Raw genomic sequence first — 20,302 nt, 5'->3', positions numbered from 1 at the left:
TGGACAAACAAAAACCCACAAATTCTGACAAACTCCAAGCATTGATTATGCAAGAATGGGCTGCCATCAGTCAGGATGTGGCCCAGAAGTTAATTGACAGCATGCCAGGGCGGATTGCAGAGGTCTTGAAAAAGAAGGGTCAACACTGCAAATATTGACTCTTTGCATAAACTTAATGTAATTGTAAATAAATGCCTTTGACACTTATGGAATGCTTGTAATTTTACTTCAGTATACAATAGTAACATCTGACAAAAATGTCTCATAACACTGAAGCAGCAAACTTTTGTGAAGACCAATACTTGTGTCATTCTCAAAACTTTTGACCATGACTGTACCTACAAGCTTTACCAATAATCATAAAACATATTTGACACGAGTATGGGACAGAGGGATTGTGGTCTATGTGGTCGGGTCAATACGTTCATACTAACCATGTGATCAAGGACGAGGAAGTAGACCCTGTAGTGTTTAGGCAAGCAAGGAAGCCTAAAATATGACCAGGAAGTTTGAGAATGACCTTTGCTTCCCAAAGAGCAAAAGGGTTTAAGTTGAGTGAAATACAACCAACCCAAGTCCCACCTCCTGCTGGGAGTGGAATCTGTCAACCAATCAGAGGTGGAGGTGCTAACTTTGTATTACTCTGAAAAGTGTTTCGTTTTGTGGATTTTATTGGGGTAATAATGTTCACATAAAAAGAAAATATACACGCGCATCAGCAATTAGGCAATAAAAACCTTATAAAAAAAAAAAAAGTTGTCTTGTACAGATTATTTTTCTGGGTTAGAGTCATTACATGAAGAATACATTAAATAATAACTCAATACATACAGAGATCATTTGAGAGAAACAAAATAATTTGCTATTACAATTGAATGCATTGGTATTACATACACTGGTGTTGTGCACATTCCATTTTGCTCCAGATTGAATGATGTGATGATGTTTTATAATTTACTGTCGCTGTTCCAGTTTCGTGTTGATGCTGTCCGTAGTGGTTGAGATGGGGACACCTGCACTTCTCTTGTTACTGTTGAAAGAGATGGTCTGTGTTAAAGGTTACAGTCAACAAAAGTGTGTGTTGCGTGCATGTGTTGTATTTACCTTTGTAACTGGGCAATGACTTTTTTTATCCATCTTGCCTTTGGATTCACACACACGATGGTATTGTCCTTCTTGGTAACGCTGATGAATGGAGGGGATACATTACAGCCAAGAAGAAGTCTAACTACCAGAGAAATATATATATTTTTAAATATCAGAGCTTTACCATGAAAATGGCATCATTTATTGTAGTCTGTTGTAGGTTATGTGTGAGGTGGGAGTCTTGAACTCTTCACTGGTCCTCTGTAGCTCAATTGGTAGAGCATGGCGCTTGTTAAGCCAGGGTAGTGGGTTCGATCGCCGGGACCACCCATACGTAAAAATATATGCGCACATGACTGTAAGTCGCTTTGGATAAAAGCGTCTGCTAAACGGCATATTACTTCTAATGGGTTTGCATGTAAGACAGTAAGGTGACAATTGTTTTTCCTTCCACTACTTCCTGTCCCCCACACTTTTCGATTTTTTTCCTACATGCATTTTGAAAACTGCAGTTTAGTGCTTCACCCAAGCCCAGTGACTCCATGGTTTCATTAGAATATATTGAGATAGAGACGTTCTATTGACTCACATGATCTCAATGTGACGACAGTGGGCTCCTGGAGGTAAGATCTCCAGTCTGTGAAACCGCGCAGGAGAGATGAAGGCAGAGGACGTCCGGATGCAGCGACACGTCAGACGTGGAGCGAAGCCACCCATTGGCAACGCTGCAGGCAGAAGGAGAAAGACCATATCGGTAATACGCAATATTAGTATAATAATAAGTATATATATATATATATATATATATATATATATAATAAGCAAAGTAAAAGCAGATCAAGTAAAATCCTCAAGACCAACTGAAAGATACATTTTCAAGGTAAGAGTTTGAATGAACATACGTTTTAGGTCCTACTGCAATTATGTTTTCAAATGCAAAAAATTTTGCAACTATTTAGCAGATCCATCTCACCATGAAGAGCAGCAAAGCAGTATACGGTCAGGACGACCAACAGATAGTGTGGCTTGAAGGGCATCTTGAGTCTGGGTCGGCTGAGGTTAAAGATCAAGATCGGAGTGCGCTGAGAGTGAGTGATGGAGTGATGTGCATTCTGGGTTTATATAGCTGCAAACAAGGAAATGAGGAAGTGTGTGGGGGAATCCCACATTTACAAAAATTAATTTGATTTACCAACATTAATATATTTCAGTTGGTGGGAAGGCCTAGTATCATAGGTGGAAGCTTTCTTTACACTGTAAAACATGAAAATGTCCAATATACCTAAATATGAAATCTTGTATTGAGATGCTTAAGTTGAATTACTTGTTTTAAGTTGATTTAGCTTACCCATTTATTTGTTTTAAGGTTGATTACACTTGATTTCACATGCAGAAAAAAAAAAATACATGGAACTATATCTCTCTCTCTTGCTCTATCCTCTCTCTCTCTCTTGCTATCTCCTCGCTCCCTCTCCATCTCATTATCTTTCTGTTTTATATAGAAATTATTAGTCTTTAAATTAACAGGGCTGGAAAGGTTACACAGTAATTTAAGTAGCAGTTGAGACAGATTGATGTTTATGTCATTATAGTTCCAAATGGAATGTACTGACACTCTCTTGGCCTCTCTACATAAAGTAGAAATGAGCTTCAGCCGTCGTTGACATTGTAGATAAAGCCGAGGACGGGAAACTACAGTAGCTACAGTCAGCATTCTATCATGATAAGGTTGACCTTTGGTACATGTTCTGGGTGCATTGACTTATGGGTACATGCTGTCAACATTGAGGATAATCCTTTATTGATAAAGATATGTGTGATTAACATCTGAAGATCAAAGTGTAATGTAAAGCACGCACTGGGTATCATACTAACAGACATATTATATCCAGACTATCTATAGAGACTAATCCATGCAGTGTGTATCATAATAACAGAGATTATCTCCAGACTATCTATAGAGACTAATCCATGCAGTGTGTATCATACTAACAGACAGATTATCTCCAGACTATCTATAGAGACTAATCCAGGCAGTGTGTATCATGCTAACAGACATATTATCTCCAGACTATCTATAGAGACTAATCCATGCAGTGTGTATCATACTAACAGACAGATTATCTCCAGACTATCTATAGAGACTAATCCATGCAGTGTGTATCATAATAACAGAGATTATCTCCAGACTATCCATAGAGACTAATCCATGCAGTGTGTATCATGCTAACAGACAGATTATCTCCAGACTATCTATAGCGACTAATCCATTTAGTGGTTATCTTGCTAACAGACAGATTATCTCCAGACTATCTATAGAGACTAATCCATGCACTGGGTATCATGCTAACAGACACATTATCTCCAGACTATCTATAGAGACTAATCCATTTAGTGGTTATCATGCTAACAGACAGATTATCTCCAGACTATCTATAGAGACTAATCCATGCAGTGTGTATCATGCTAACAAATAGATTATCTCCAGACTATCTATAGAGGCTAATCCATGCAGTGTGTATCATACTAACAAATAGATTATCTCCAGACTATCTATAGAGACTAATCCATGCAGTGTGTATCATACTAACAAATATAGTATCTCCAGACTATCTATAGAGACTAATCCATGCACTGGGTATCATGCTAACAGACAGATTATCTCCAGACTATCTATAGAGACTAATCCATTTAGTGGTTATCATACTAACAGACAGATTATCTCCAGACTATCTATAGAGGCTAATCCATGCAGTGAGTATTATAAAAACAGACAGATTATCTCCAGACTATCTATAGAGACTAATCCATGTTACTGGGTATCATACTAACAGACAGATTATCTCTAGACTATCTATAGAGACCAGTGGCGGTCGGTGCTGTTTAAGATGAGAGAGGACAATATTTATTTTTTATGAGCATGGCCTTATTTCTATTACAGCATATTGGATGACTGTCATTCATATTCCATTCACCCAGCTCAATGTAACATCGATAGATTTCAGGCTACTATATGATACTCAAATTTTCCCTATACCCATCATTAGGTTGCTACAACCTAGCCTATGAATGAAAGTTTACAATATAGGTGCACTGGTCGAGAGAAATGTTAGTAATCAAGGTGACAGACATTCAGACATTCAATACCGCCTTGGACATTCTTGCATCTAGCTGAGCTAGGGTGTAATCATTAGTCCAACAGTTGCAAACGAGAGTTTCTATTGGACAAATTCAGGTGTGTTTATCCCCGTATCGTTCCGTTTGCTTCCGTTTAAGAAAAGGTTTTCAACAGAATCGCCGGAATGAACACACCCCTGATCACACACAAGCACAGTTCACCTTCATAGCAGCCACATATAAACAGCATGATCCCTTTGATCGTTGTATTTCCTTCTCGCATCTACGCGCTCTCCTCCTCTCACCTTTTCCCTTCGCTTGTGGACTTCGGTGCACAACACATCAGCTGTCTGTGACCAGGTGAATAAACCTTTCCAAGCCAAACATTCATATCATAACCGCTAACCGCTACACACAGCCTGCATCGTTGTCACCATATTAGCTAACGTCAAGTCAACATAGCTACTAGAACTAACACGCTAGTAAACACGCTGCAATCATGCAGTACAGTGTACAGTTAGCAAAGCAGTTTAGCCATTACACCGGTGGGCCTCGATGGCAATAGACCTTCATTGCAAAACAGTGTGTTTTAATCAATTATTTGGTGACGTGGATATATTTAGTATAGTTTTGTCTAAACAGGATAACTTTTTTAATGTTTCACTATTTTTTTTTTCCCCCCACTGAAATTCACTGAGGAGGATGGTCCTCCCCTTCCTCCTCTGAGGAGCCTCCACTGATAGAGACTAATCCAGACAGTATGTATTATAGTAACAGACATATTATCTCCAGACTATCTATAGACACTAATCCATGCAGAATATTGAGTTAGCCTATATTACAAATAACTATCTCTACGGAAATCTATTTGACCTCGCCTACAAGGTAAAATGTCTATTGATACCTACAATAGTCAATTAATTTGGCTTCATGTATCATGTAGACTAGAGGATCTAAATACATCTGTTCTGAGATTAAAGCCTTGTTCACTTAGATTACACAAAGACAACCTCAATACAGTTTACAATGTGTTAAACTAGGATATGGTAAAAAGGGGGAGGGGGGTTATACAAGGGAAAGGGGTTAAATACACAATGCACTGCAGAGAGCTTCCTGTAAACCAGGACGGTACCAGTGAACAGCACATTGTATTTACTGCCGAGCATCCAGATAATACATCCAACAGCTTCCTGTCACCATATGCTGCCTAGATGAGATGCGTCTTTCAGGAAGCATTATCTGCTTATGCTTAAGTTATCATCTGAATGGAGAGTGGTGCATTAGAGTGTTACATATGGTTCCCGTAGATTATTACAGAGACATTAACTTGTCTAGTATTGTAGACTAGGGCCTTCAGATCCTCAAAAAGGTCAACAGCTGCACCATTGAGAGCATCTTGACTGGCTGCATCACCGCTTGGTATGGCAACTGGTCGGCATCTGACCGCAAGGCACTACAGAGAACAGTGAGTATGACCCAGTACATCACTGGGGCCGAGCTCCCTGCCATCCAGGACCTCTACAGTCACTTTATCTCTACCAATATGTACATACTGTCACGGTTCAGACAGACGACAAGAGGACCACAATTGCGTCACACCAGAAAGTTTATTAAAACTTAAGGGAGAAGGGAAGTAGGGAGTGAGTGAAGGCTCCAGGGGTTATCCCGTCCAATGTGCTGGGTCTGTGCCCCCCCCCAGTGGCAGCGGTGCGTCCGATGACGCCGGTGGTTGGTGGTCCAGAAGTCCTGGGGGGGGAGGAAACACAGACACAACGGGGCGGATGAAACAAGGCAGAAGTACAGTTCAAGGGAAATCCAAATACGTTGTAGCAAGGCAGAAGGCTGGTCAGAGTTACCGGGGTCGAAGAGTAGTCAGGAGTCGAATGGCAGAAAGCAGGTCTGGTTTTCCTGGGGCAGAAGAGTATCCAAGAATCAGGCAGGTCCGGGGTCACAAAACAAGGGTGAGCCAGAAGCGTGAGCACACAGGTTCCGGGGTGTGAGCTTTGCAGACGATCTGACAAAGGAGAGCTGAGAGACGGGACTTTAAATACTGGGAGAGGTTAGTGGGTAATGCAGCGCAGCTGGCAGAGTAATTAGAGCCGAGCAGAGCAGGGACAGGTGGAGCTCGTTAGGCTGAGTAGAGAGAGAGAGATGAGCAGAGTGGAAGATAGTGGAAACACATTAAGGTGGTAACCCGGTGGAGTGAGAGGGCTCATGACAGAACCCCCCCAAGGGACGGCCCCAGAAGTCCCAAGAGCAACACCACGCCGGGCGGGAGGAGGGGAGCCGGAGGAGGGCTAGAACTCCTCCGAACGGTCCCGAGCGAACGCCCTCATCCTCGGAGGAAGCCGGAGGGCCGTGGTCGGGAGATGGGACAGGTCCCGAGACAGGATCAGGCACAGGACAGGAAGCCGAGCGGGCAGGACGGTTAGGGATCCCTCTGGGGCGGCCCCTACGGATTGCAGGTTGATCAGGATGCCGTTGGTGGAAGGCGGTGATGAGAGTCCTATCCACAATCCGACTAGCTGGCACCCAGGTCCTTTCCTCAGGTCCATAGCCCTCCCAGTCAATGAGGTACTGGAGACCCCTACCCCTCCGTCTGGACCGAAGCAGGCGGCGGGACGGTGTAAACCAGACCACCATCGACGAGCCGTGGAGGAGGAGGACAAGGCGCAGCAGGGACCAGCGGACTCTCATGAACGGGCTTAATCTTAGACACATGGAAAGTGGGGTGCACCCTCATGGAATTAGGCAGTTGGAGCCGGACAGCAGTTGGGCTAATCACTCTTATGATAGGGAATGGGCCAATGAACCGAGGTGCCAACTTCTGCGACTCCACCCTGAGTGGCAGGTTCCTTGACGACAACCACACCCTTTGACCAACATGGTAGGTGGGAGCAGGGATTCTCCCGACGGTTGGCCCCGGTAGTGTAGCTGGCAACGGATCTGAGAAGTGTGGCTCGGGCCTGTGACCAGGTGCGGCGACATCGACGGGCAAACGCAAGTGCAGATGGGCAAGTAACCTCCCCTTCCTGACTGGCAAATAGAGGAGGCTGGTATCCATAAACACATTGGAAAGGGGACATACCGATGGCAGAGCAGGTCAGAGAATTGTGTGCGTACTCCACCCATGTCAATTGCTGCGACCAGGAGTGGGGGTTGCGTGAAGTCATGCAACGCAGTGCCTTCTCGAGCTCCTGATTTGCCCGCTCTGACTGCCCATTGGATTGGGGATGGAATCCGGAAGTCAGACTGACTGTGGCTCCCAGCAGGTGACAGAACTCCTTCCAAAAAGCGGAGGAGAATTGTGGACCACGGTCAGAAACTACATCCTTTGGCAGTCCGTGGATCCGGAAGACGTGTTCCAGGACCACCTGGGCGGTCTCCTTGGCGGTTGGGAGCTTGGGGAGGGGAATGAAGTGTGCCATCTTGCCGAATCGGTCAACTATGGTGAGAATGACGGTCTTGCCCCTTGAAGGGGGCAGCCCCGTGACAAAGTCAAGGGCGATGTGAGACCAGGGACGTCTGGGCACAGGCAGGGGCTGCAGCAATCCGGCTGGGGGCTGGCAGGACGACTTGTGTTGGTTGCAGATGGGGCAGGCTTGGACGAATTCCCCGTACATCCTTTCTCAGAGCGGGCCACCAGAACCTCTGGGCGAGCAGGTTGTAAGTGCGGGTGGAGCCAGGGTGACAAGCTAGGCGGGAGTCATGTCCCCACTGAACGACCTGGGACCTTAGGTTTTCGGGGACAAAAAGGCGGTCAGCTGGGCAAGTGCTGGGACCGGGCTGGTTACGGAGAGCTTCCAGCACCTGTTCCTCAACAGCCCAGGTCAGAGCTGCTACGATGCAGGGACTTGGCAGAATCGACACAGGATCCTTGGAGGGGTTGTCATCCGTCTGGAATTGACGGGAGAGGGCGTCTGGCTTGGTGTTGCGTGATCCAGGCCGGTATGACAGAGTGAAATTAAACCTGGTGAAGAACAGGGCCCAGCGGGACTGCCTGGAGTTCAACCGTTTGGCCGTGCGGATGTACTCCAAGTTCTTATGATCGGTCCAAACGAGAAATGGAATGGTGGACCCCTCCAGCCAGTGACGCCACTCCTCCAAGGCAAGCTTCACAGCCAGCAGCTCTCGGTTCCCTATGTCGTAATTGCACTCAGAGGGGGACAACCGACGTGAGAAAAAGGCACAGGGATGGAGCTTCCTATCCTCCGCAGCCCACTGAGAAATCACAGCACCAACTCCCACATCCGAGGCGTCCACCTCCACAATGAATTGCCGGTCCACGTCAGGCATCTGGAGGATGGGAGCGGAGGTGAACCTTACCTTGAGGGTACTGAAGGCCTTGTCGGCTGCTGGGGTCCAGGTGAAGGGTTGCTTGGTGCTGGTTAGAGCAGTGAGAGGGGCAGCAACGGTACTGTAGTTCCGGATAAACTTTCTATAGAAGTTAGCAAACCCCAGAAACTGTTGCAGCTTCTTTCTGTTCTCCGGAACTGGCCATGACGTGACTGCTGATACTTTGGCAGGATCCATTTGGATACTTCCCTCTGCCACTATGTACCCCAGGAAGGCCACTGTCTTGACGTGAAACTCACACTTCTCTGCCTTGGCGTAGAGGGAATTCTCCAGAAGACGATGAAGGACTTGCTGGACATGGCGGGTGTGTTCAGACAGGTTTCTGGAGTAGATTAAGATGTCATCCAGGTAAACGAAGACAAACTTGTTTAACATGTCCCGCAGTACATCATTCACTAGAGCCTGGAACACAGCAGGAGCATTGGTGAGGCCAAAAGGCATAACCAGATACTCGTAGTGGCCTGTTGGTGTATTGAATGCGGTCTTCCATTCATCTCCCTCCCGGATCCGCACTAGGTGGTAAGCGTTTCTGAGATCCAACTTGGTAAAAACAGTGGCTCCCTGGAGCAACTCAAAAGCAGAGGTGAGCAGAGGGAGAGGGTAACGGTTTTTCACTGTGATGTCGTTGAGTCCCCTGTAGTCGATGCAGGGGCGAAGAGATCCGTCCCTCTTCCCCACAAAGAAGAAGCCAGCACCAGCCGGAGATGAAGATGAACGGATCAATCCTGTGGACAGAGAGTCATTGATGTAGTCCTCCATGGACCTTCTTTCAGGAGCAGACAACGAATAAAGACGGCCCCTTGGAGGAGCTGTTCCAGGGAGGAGGTCGATGGCACAGTCGTACGGTCGGTGAGGAGGCAGAGATGTGGCTCTTGCTTTGTTAAACACTTCTCTGAGACCATGGTAGCATTCTGGGACATGGGAGAGGTCAGGGGCGGAGTTAGTAGGTACTGGCCGAGGGGGTAGTGCGGCAGCAAGCAGGCAGGTTCGGTGGCAGTCCTCTCCCCACTCCCTGATCACCCCGGTCACCCAGTCGAGCTGAGGGTTGTGCCGGCGGAGCCATGGGTAACCCAGGATGAGGGGTTGGCCTGAGAGGGGAGCAGGTGAAACTGGATAGTTTCTTGATGGTTTCCGGACAGACCCATCAAGACCGGGGCCGTGACATGAGTGACCGATCCGAGTAAGTGTCCGTCCAGTGCCCGGGCAGGAATAGGAGGTGTCAAACGGAGGTTCTCCAGTCCCAGTTGGCGTGCCAGCTTGATGTCCATTATGTTGGCTTCGGCGCCAGAATCCACCAGAGCAGCCAGGGTGTGAGTAGAGTCAGAGAGGCGGAGGTGAACTTGCAGCAAGGGTTTGCGGTCGGAGGACTGGATGGTCATTGAGCTCAACCGGACTCCCCCTATGCCCGGTGAGCTTCGGCTTTTAAAGGGCAGGTTACCACACGATGTCCATCACCTCCACAATAGAGGCAGAGGTTTGAGGTGAAGCGGCGCTGGCGCTCTGCAGGAGTGAGAGAGGCTCGCCCAATCTCCATAGGCTCCGACTGATCAAGCTGACTTGGGTGAGTGGCAGTAGCATGGCGGTGGGTTGCTCAGGTTCTTCGGTTTCCATGTCGGGGGAAGTGTGCGCTGAGTCCATGATGGTCAGATCGTACTGTCACGGTTCAGACAGACGACAAGAGGACCACAATTGCGTCACACCAGAAAGTTTATTAAAACTTAAGGGAGAAGGGAAGTAGGGAGTGAGTGAAGGCTCCAGGGGTTATCCCGTCCAATGTGCTGGGTCTGTGCCCCCCCCCAGTGGCAGCGGTGCGTCCGATGACGCCGGTGGTTGGTGGTCCAGAAGTCCTGGGGGGGGAGGAAACACAGACACAACGGGGCGGATGAAACAAGGCAGAAGTACAGTTCAAGGGAAATCCAAATACGTTGTAGCAAGGCAGAAGGCTGGTCAGAGTTACCGGGGTCGAAGAGTAGTCAGGAGTCGTAATGGCAGAAAGCAGGTCTGGTTTTCCTGGGGCAGAAGAGTATCCAAGAATCAGGCAGGTCCGGGGTCACAAAACAAGGGTGAGCCAGAAGCGTGAGCACACAGGTTCCGGGTGTGAGCTTTGCAGACGATCTGACAAAGGAGAGCTGAGAGACGGGACTTTAAATACTGGGAGAGGTTAGTGGGTAATGCTGCGCAGCTGGCAGAGTAATTAGAGCCGAGCAGAGCAGGGACAGGTGGAGCTCGTTAGGCTGAGTAGAGAGAGAGAGATGAGCAGAGTGGAAGATAGTGGAAACACATTAAGGTGGTAACCCGGTGGAGTGAGAGGGCTCATGACACATACTGTATGCAGCCTACATAGGACAAGTAGAAAGTCAGTGGTAAAGATTTGACTCCTTTTTCTAAGATAGACGATCTCTTTGTATCAATATATTTTCAACATCACACTGTTTCATATATACTCTATTTTACTCCTACATTAATTGACTTATAGTAATATCCAGTACAGCTACATTCTTCCAATCACTTTGGCACACAAGGCTGATTGCTTCATTTCACTTATGTTAAATTTAGATTAATTTCACGCAAGGAACCCGGAATGAGGAATAGAAAAATGCTAACAAGCATAAAAAAAAGCCAGATAATGTATTTTATTAATAGACTGACAAAGTATTCTATATTGGCAGTGAATGCCCCATAAATGTTACATTGTGGTCATGTACCATAAACTCTTATCCAGACCGACTTACAGTCAGTGCATTCAACCACATTTTACAGTCATTGCAACTAAATAGACCCTTCTTCGAAATAGCCGTTATCAACATTAATTAGTCTTCCTGGAATTCCCATTCATAAAAAAAGCATGACGTTGCACATCTTGTAAGACTATATTAATCCAGACTAATAATAGTTATCTTATATTAATCCTTATTAAATAACAGCTATCTCATATTAATCCTGACTAAATAACAGCTATTTTATATTAATCCTGTGTCACGATTTCCTCCGAAGCTGCCTCCTCTCCTTGTTCGGGCAGGTTTCGATGTTCGTCGTCACCGGCCTTCTAGCCACTGCCGCTCCTCTTTTCATCATTCCATTTGTTTTGTCTTGTTTTTCACACACACCTTGTTCATATCCCCTTTTCAGTCTCTGTATAATTATTCCCTCTGCCCCCCGTGTATTTGTGTGCGATTGTTTCTATGTGGAGGTGTCGATATTCACCAGTGTGTTTTGTTTTCTCCAGTGCGCCTTTTAAGTCGCACTGTAGTTGTTTTACGCATTGCTGCGGAACCGCTGTGTTGGCCGAATAAACCTTTATTCTGTGATTTACACCTCCAGCGCCTGACTCCGTCCAAATCACTCACCACATCCTGATTAAATAACAGCTGTTTTATATTAATCCTGACTAAATAACAGCTATTTTATATTAATCCTGACTAAATAACAACCATATTATATGAATCCTGACTAAATAACAGCTATTACAATTCATAATAAGTAATAAAAAAAAGTATTATTATTATTAAAAATGATTATTATTAGCATTACTATTTTTGTTGCTAAATGGCGAGACAACATACTGTAACCTTGTAAGAAGATAAAGGCTAATACAAGCTTATAGAAAGTAATTATGCTATTAATTGGGTTGTCTAGTTATCAAACCTGGCTGCAGGTAGCTTAGTGGTTAAGAGCGTTGTGCCAGTAACCGAAAGGTCGCTGGTTCTAATCCCCGAGCCGACTAGGTGAAAAATCTGTAGATGTGCCCTTGAGCAAGGCACTTAACCCTAATTACTCATGTAAGTCGCTCTGGATAAGAGCGTCTGCTAAATGACTAAAATGAAAAATCAAATCAAATTGTATTGGTCACATACACATATTTAGCAGATGTTATTGCGGGTGTAGCGAAATGCTTGTGTTCCTAGCTCCAACAGTGCAGTAGTATCTAACTATACACATCTAAAAGTAAAAGTATTACCATAGTGTAATACCCCCAGACTGACACTGAGTCGAGCAGATAGGATGCCTACTACATTGGTACCGTCGTTGGCATAATACAGGTTATTTTGTTGGCTTTGCAGAACCAAAACTCCAGAATCTACCAAAATAATTTCCCACATCTCTGAACCAGAAAGTGAGCCAATATAATGAAACTTACAGTATGGGTGGAACAACATGGGTGGAACAACATGCAGCCACGTTCTGCTGACGAGTATTTTTCTCAGCTCATACAGGAGTAATAATGGCCTAGTGCACAAATGTTTTGTTTTTATTAATTCTATTTTTTATGGGTGATTTATCAGGGGGTGCTGCAGCTTACTTCGCGGGGTAATGCAACCGCCTGCAATTGCTATTAACCCATCCACAACCGCCCTACTATACGTAATAAAGTGAAAATCTGAGGCCCGCACCCGACCCCTAACCCACTAATATAGAAAATGCACTGTAGGATACAGTCAGAGAGGGCAGAAAGATTTTTTTGACAGGGGGGTGCAGGATGTTTTTGCCTGAATTAGATATGTTTCTGCTTATAATATCCCACATTTTGGTAGGCTATTTGTTAGTCAACTTGTCTAGAATTAGATGCAGCTTCTCTTCTGTCATTATACAGTATGTTGCCCTTGGAGACTAAATAAACCCTTGCTCACCAGAATAATGTCCTAAATTGATAGAATTAATGCTTCAGTCTACTTGGCAACAGTAAAGTTTTCTCTGTCATCTCTGCTTTTTTCGTGAAGCAAAGACATTTAGGGACCGGGGAGAAAATGTAATAACTCAGCAAAAAAAAAAAAAAAAAAAGGAAGATTTTCTGTGCAACATTTCCAAATGACATCAGTTTGACCCGTTGTAAGGAAATAGAAGCTACGAAAACGATCCAACATGTTTCTCATAAGATTTCAGTTTGGTTTGGATGCATATTGTGACTGGTTTCAAGAAGCTAGGCGTATGTCGCAAGTCACTACTTCACAGGAGAGGCATTTGATTGAAAGTATTTATTTTTTAATCAAAATGCGTTTTAGGGCAAAAATATACTACATGACCAGAAGTATGTGGACACCTGCTCGTCAAACATATCATTCCAAAATCATTTAATATGGAGTTGGTCCCCCCTTTCCTGCTATAACAGCCTCCACTCTTCTGGGAAGGCTTTCTGACACATGTTGGAACATTGCTGCTGGGACTTGCTTCCATTCAGCCACAAGAGAATTAGTGAGGTCGGGCACTGATGTTGGGTGATTAGGCCTGGCTCGCAGTCGGCGTTCCAATTCATCCTAAAGGTGATCAATGAGGTTGAGGTCAGGGCTCTGTACAGGCCAGTCAAGTTCTTCCACACCGATCTCTGCAAACCATTTCTGTATGGACCTCGCTTTTTGCACGGGGCCCTTTCCTGTTTGAACAGGAAAGGGCCTTCATCAAACAGTGCCAAATCCACTGAAGGGATGTCCACATACTTTTGTATATATAGTGTACCTTCTGGAACACGTGCACTTTTATGTGCCTTAATAACAAACTTGTATGCCATCTGTAAATATGAATACAGTTGTTAAATTACGAGCCTTTGTTGGTTTAGCCAGTGAAAAAGACAGGAACCTTCCCGCTAGCCATGATATAATGGATGGGCTGGGCATGTCTAGAGATGAATTTGGATTGGTCTGCCATGTTGCATGCTTCTGTCTATAACATGAGCTGCTCAGTATGTGTAGATAATCCTCGCTACTGTGGCTTTTTTGAAAGATATAACGTTACACGTCTAAAGAAAAGACTCCACTATGCAAGTAACCATTTCACTGTACCGTTTACACCTTCTGTATCCTGTGTATGTGACAAATAAACATATATTTTATTTGATATAGTGTGTGTTTACCAGAGACGATAATGTGAACAATCACATGACCTGCACCAACGTCAGCTTAGCATATAGGCCAAGGACTAGATCAAGTGAATTTTTTACTGGCTAGCTATGACAATCAGTTTGAGTTGCTAGTACTATGGGTTGGGATTACAGTTTGAGTTGCTAGTACTATGGGTTGGGATTACAGTTTGAGTTGCTAGTACTATGGGTTGGGATTACAGTTTGAGTTGCTAGTACTATGGGTTGGGATTACAGTTTGTGTTGCTAGTACTATGGGTTGGGATTACAGTTTGTGTTGCTAGTACTATGGGTTGGGATTACAGTTTGTGTTGCTAGTACTATGGGTTGGGATTACAGTTTGTGTTGCTAGTACTATGGGTTGGGATTACAGTTTGAGTTGCTAGTACTATGGGTTGGGATTACAGTTTGTGTTGCTAGTACTATGGGTTGGGATTACAGTTTGTGTTGCTAGTACTATGGGTTGGGATTACAGTTTGTGTTGCTAGTACTATGGGTTGGGATTACAGTTTGTGTTGCTAGTACTATGGGTTGGGATTACAGTTTGTGTTGCTAGTACTATGGGTTGGGATTACAGTTTGTGTTGCTAGTACTATGGGTTGGGATTACAGTTTGAGTTGCTAGTACTATGGGTTGGGATTACAGTTTGAGTTGCTAGTACTATGGGTTGGGATTACAGTTTGTGTTGCTAGTACTATGGGTTGGGATTATTGCCATGTTCAAAACAACTGGGAACTTGGAACTGGGAACTAAGGAAATCTCTGACTTCCGCCTTCAGTGCCTTCAAGACAACTGTGAACTCGGAATAAAATTAGCTCTGACTGGGAAAAATATTTTTGAACGATCATCCAACTCGGAATTCCAACTCGGGAACTCTGGCCTCTTTCTAGAGCCTCGACTTTCTGACCTGAAGATCACTGACGTCATATGATTTGACCTTGTGTTTTTCCAAGTTCCCAGAAAGCACAATTAGGTTCATTGTTTAGCTAGCTAGCTAGCTAGCAACACGTCTAAACAAAAGACTCCACTTCGCCAGATGATTATATGACCAATCAAGTTAGCCAGGTGTGTCTGGGGGTGATTACGGTCATCTATTGTATTTCATGAACATGTGAACATGTCTAGATAATAGTGATACATCCACTAAACTATTGTGGCTGGAGGGTGGCTAAAGCATTTCTTTCACATGACCCATCAATTTAGACAAGTGTGTCTGGGTAAGCATCATCTAATAATTATAAAATATTAATAAAATATTTGTATCTGGACACTTTCTATTTTTGATATACTATGTGCTTACCAGAGACAGTAAAGTGAAGAACAACATGACCTACACCAAAGTAGAAGGATTACTTCTATACTATTCCAGGTATTCCTTAAAGAGGTAGGGTTTCAAGTGTCTCTGGAAGGTGGTCAGTGACTCCGCTGTCCTAGCGTCGTGGGGGAGCTTGTTCCACCATTGGGGTGCCAGAGCAGCGAATAGCTTTGACTGGGCTGAGCGGGAACTGTGCTTCCGTAGAGGTAGGGGAGCTAGCAGGCCAGAGGTGGATGAACGTAGTGCCCTCGTTTGGGTGTAGGGTCTGATCAGAGCCTGAAGGTAAGGAGGTGCCGTTCCCCTCACAGCTCCGTAGACAAGCACCATGGTCTTGTAGTAGATGCGAGCCTCAACTGGAAGCCAGTGGAGTGTGCGGAGGAGCGGGGTGACATGAGAGAACTTGGAAAGGTCGAACACCAGACGGGCTGCGGCGTTCTGGATAAGTTGTAGGGGTTTAATGGCACAGGCAGGGAGGAGCCAAGCCAACAGCGAGTTGCAGTAATCCAGACGGGAGATGACAAGTGCCTGGATTAGGACCTGTTCCGCTTTCTGTGTAAGGTAGGGTCGTACTCTGCAAATGTTGTAGAGCATGAACCTGCAGGATCGGGTCACCGCTTTGATGTTAGCGGAGAACGACAGGGTGTTGTCCAGGGTCACGCCAAGGTTCTTTGCACTCTGGGAGGAGGACACAATGGAGTTGTCAACTGTGATGGCGAGATCATGGAGCAGGCAGTCCTTCCCCGGGAGGAAGAGCAGCTCCGTCTTGCCAAGGTTCAGCTTGAGGTGGTGATCCGACATCCACACTGATATGTCTGCCAGACATGCAGAGATGCGATTCGCCACCTGGTTAACAGAAGGGGGAAAGGAGAAAATTAATTGTGTGTCGTCTGCGTAGCAATGATAGGAGAGACCATGTGAGGATATGACAGAGCCAAGTGACTTGGTGTATAGAGAGAATAGGAGAGGGCCTAGAACTGAGCCCTGGGGGACACCATTGGTGAGAGCACGTGGTGCGGAGACAGATTCTCGCCACGCCACCTGGTAGGAGAGACCTGTCAGGTAGGACACAATCCAAGAGTGAGCAACGCCGGAGATGCCCAACTCGGAGAGGGTGGAGAGGAGGATCTGATGGTTCACAGTATCAAAGGCAGCGGATATGTCTAGAAGGATAAGAGCAGAGGAGAGAGAGTTAGCTTTAGCAGTGCGGAGAGCCTCCGTGACACAGAGAAGAGCAGTCTCAGTTGAATGACCAGTCTTGAAACCTGACTGGTTTGGATCAAGAAGGTCATTCTGAGAGAGATAGCAGGAGAGTTAGCTAGAGACGGCACACTCAATAGTTTTGGAGAGAAAAGAAAGAAGGGATACTGGTCTGTAGTTGTTGACATCGGAGGGATCGAGTGTAGGTTTTTTGAGGAGGGGTGCAACTCTCGCCCTCTTGAATGATGCTGAATAGGTGTAGAGAAAGAAGCACTCTCCAGTAGATGTACCAAAACATTCAAGGGCCATTTTCTCAAAACTGGGGTTACAAGTTTATCAACTTTTAAAGCAGAATTACTTTCCCATTGTTCCTCAACTGTAGTGTATGATGTACCATTGTGTAGCTCTGAGTCTCTACTTTTATCCAATGTGAAAAACACCATTTAAACTTTGCGACATAAGACCGAATCGAGGTGGTCGGTCAAATGTAATGTGGTTGAAATACTATCAGCTGTTATGATGCTGATAAAGACAGCACCTCAACAGAAGGTGTCTAACTGCACATTTGCATCTCAAGATGCTGAAATAAATAAATAATATTTCTCCACTCCTGTTCCTGAGTCAAAATGTAGCCTACATTTAATGTTTCAATTTAATGCAAGAAATGCCAAATTCTGCAGGAGTTCATATTAAGGCTATGTGAGAGGTTCTAGACCTACAGTCCAGAGGAGGCTGTTAGGAGGAGCTATACGAGCACAAGCTCATTGTAATGGCTGGAATGGAATTGATGTAACGGAGTCAAACATGTGGTTTCTATATGTTTGATGTGTTTGATAAGTTCCATTTAATTCCATTCCAGCCATTACAATGAGCCCATGCTCCTATAGCTCCTCCCACCAGCCTCCTCTGCTACAGTCATTGTCCAGATTTCAGTTTCCATTTAACCCATCTGAACAGTAGGCTGTCGAACTGTCGAATCATCACACATAACGTAGCCGGCACTGCTATCATCCTCTTTTACCACTTCACCAAATCTTTCCTAAAAATTACATTTCAGGCCCTACATTTTATTTTCAACTCCATTTCGCAGCTTTTCTGTTATTGAAATAAACTCTGACACTGTCCTTTTTGCCTCCATGGATCGACATAAACTTTTTCTACCTGTTCCCAAAAGCATTTGGCGATTGGCGTGTAGTCTATTTGCCGCGCCTATACATTGGCTTGCGAAAGTATTCACCCCCCCTTGGCATTTTTCCTATTTTGTTGCCTTACAACCTGGAATTAAAATTGATTTTTTGGGGGTTTGTATCATTTGATGTACACAACATGCCTACCACTTTGAAGATGCAAAATATTTTTTTGTGTGAAACAAACAAGAAATATGACAAGAAAAAACAGAAAACTTGACCGTGCATAACTATTCACCCCCCCCACAAGGTCAATACTTTGTAGAGCCACCTTTTGCAGCAATTACAGCTGCAAGTCTCTTGGGGTATGTCTCTATAAGCTTGGCATATCTAGCCACTGGGATTTTTGCCCATTCTTCAAGGCAAAACTGCTCCAGCTCCTTCAAGTTGGATGGGTTCCGCTGGTGTACAGCAATATTTAAGTCATACCACAGATTCTCAATTGGATTGAGGTCTGGGCTTTGACTAGGCCATTCCAAGACATTTAAATGTTTTCCCTTAAACCACTCAAGTGTTGCTTTAGCAGTATGCTTAGGGTCATTGTCCTGCTGCAAGGTGAACCTCTGTCCCAGTCTCAAATCTCTGGAAGACTGAAACAGGTTTCCCTCAAGAATTTCCCTGTATTTAGCGCCATCCAGCATTCCTTCAATTCTGACCAGTTTCCTAGTCCCTGCTGATGAAAAACATCCCCACAGCATGATGCTGCCAACACCATGCTTCACTGTGGGGATGGTGTTCTCAAGGTGATGAGAGGTGTTGGGTTTGCACCAGACATAGCGTTTTCCTTGATGGCCAAAAAGCTCAATTTTAGTCTCATCTGACCAGAGTACCTTCTTCCATATGTTTGGGGAGTCTCCCACATGCCTTTTGGTGAACACCAAACGTGTTTGCTTATTTTTTTCTTTAAGCAATGGCTTTTTTCTGGCCACTCTTCCGTAAAGCCCAGCTTTGTGGAGTATATGGCTTAAAGTGGTCCAATGGACAAATACTCCAATCTCCGCTGTGGAGCTTTGCAGCTCCTTCAGGGTTATCTTTGGTCTCTTTGTTGACTCTCTGATTAATGCCCTCCTTGCCTGGTCTGTGAGTTTTGGTGGGTGGCCCTCTCTTGGCAAGTTTGTTGTGGTGCCATATTCTTTCAATTTTTTAATAATGGATTTAATGGTGCTCTGTGGGATGTTCAAAGTTCCTGATATTTTTTTATAACCCAACCCTGATCTGTACTTCTCCACAACTTTGTCCCTGACCTGTTTGGAGAGCTCCTTGGTCTTCATGGTGCCGCTTGCTTGGTGGTGCCCCTTGCTTAGTGGTGTTGCAGACTCTGGGGCCTTTCAGAACAGATGTATATAAACTGAGATCATGTGACAGATCATGTGACACTTAGATTGCACACAGGTGGACTTCATTTATCTAATTATGTGACTTCTGAAGGTAATTGGTTGCACTAGATCTTATTTAGGGGCTTCATAGCAAAGGGGGTGAATACATATGCAAGCACCCCTTTTCCGTTATTAATTTTTTAGAATTTTTTCAAACACGTTATGTTTTTAATTTCACTTCACCAATTTGGACTATTTTGTGCATGTCCATTACATGAAATCCAAATAAAAATCCATTTAAATTACAGGTTGTAATGCACCAAAATAGGAAAAACGCCAAGGGGGATGAATACTTTTGCAAGGCACTGTAGTTAGATACTAAGGCTTGTGCACTAATGCCAGATAGCATAAAATAATGAAATAAAAACCTCAATGTAGCCTATAGATATGAATTGCACAATATAAATTGCACTTTCTTCAACCCGCCCACCACCCACCCACGCTTCTTTCACAACCCTAAGCCTACCCTTTCTGTGGAGACTGCGGGTTATGAGTCAAGCACATCACTAGCCTACAGTAACCCTCCCCTCTAGGACATAGCACTCACCATGATAATCACAATATTCCAGGCACAGTGGCGATTTTAGCATGTAAATCTTGGTGGGGCAAAAAATATATATAATACGTGGGATGCATGCCAGCAAAGCCACTACACAACACAACACTAAACAATACATTCATTGCACTATAACGGTGACAAACGGTGCCCACAAACTTTTAGGGCCTACATAAAGCTGTCCCAACAGCAGTCCCAACAGCAGTCCCAACACCTTACCACCGCTACACCTGGCTATCAGCGGAGCCTTGTAATGGCAGC

The 20,302-nt window shown here is 44.8% G+C and overlaps 1 protein-coding gene across 1 annotated transcript; it reads right to left on the bottom strand.

Moving 5' to 3' along the window:
- Window positions 1-265: 265 nt before the first annotated feature.
- Window positions 266-2,174, bottom strand: LOC121587305 (interleukin-8-like). Its single transcript, XM_041904215.1, has 4 exons — window positions 2,060-2,174; window positions 1,676-1,811; window positions 1,105-1,185; window positions 266-1,030 (listed from the first exon to the last, which is right to left on the bottom strand). Exons 1-4 carry the CDS (start codon window positions 2,121-2,123, stop codon window positions 955-957), a joined length of 357 nt encoding a protein of 118 aa, XP_041760149.1. The 5' UTR covers window positions 2,124-2,174; the 3' UTR covers window positions 266-954.
- Between the last annotated feature and the right edge of the window lie 18,128 nt (window positions 2,175-20,302).

Source organism: Coregonus clupeaformis, chromosome 18 (assembly GCF_020615455.1).
Source record: "Coregonus clupeaformis isolate EN_2021a chromosome 18, ASM2061545v1, whole genome shotgun sequence".
Taxonomy (NCBI): Eukaryota; Metazoa; Chordata; class Actinopteri; order Salmoniformes; family Salmonidae; genus Coregonus; species Coregonus clupeaformis.
Note: the sequence above shows the minus strand (reverse complement) of the source record. Positions and strands in the feature narration are given on the sequence as shown.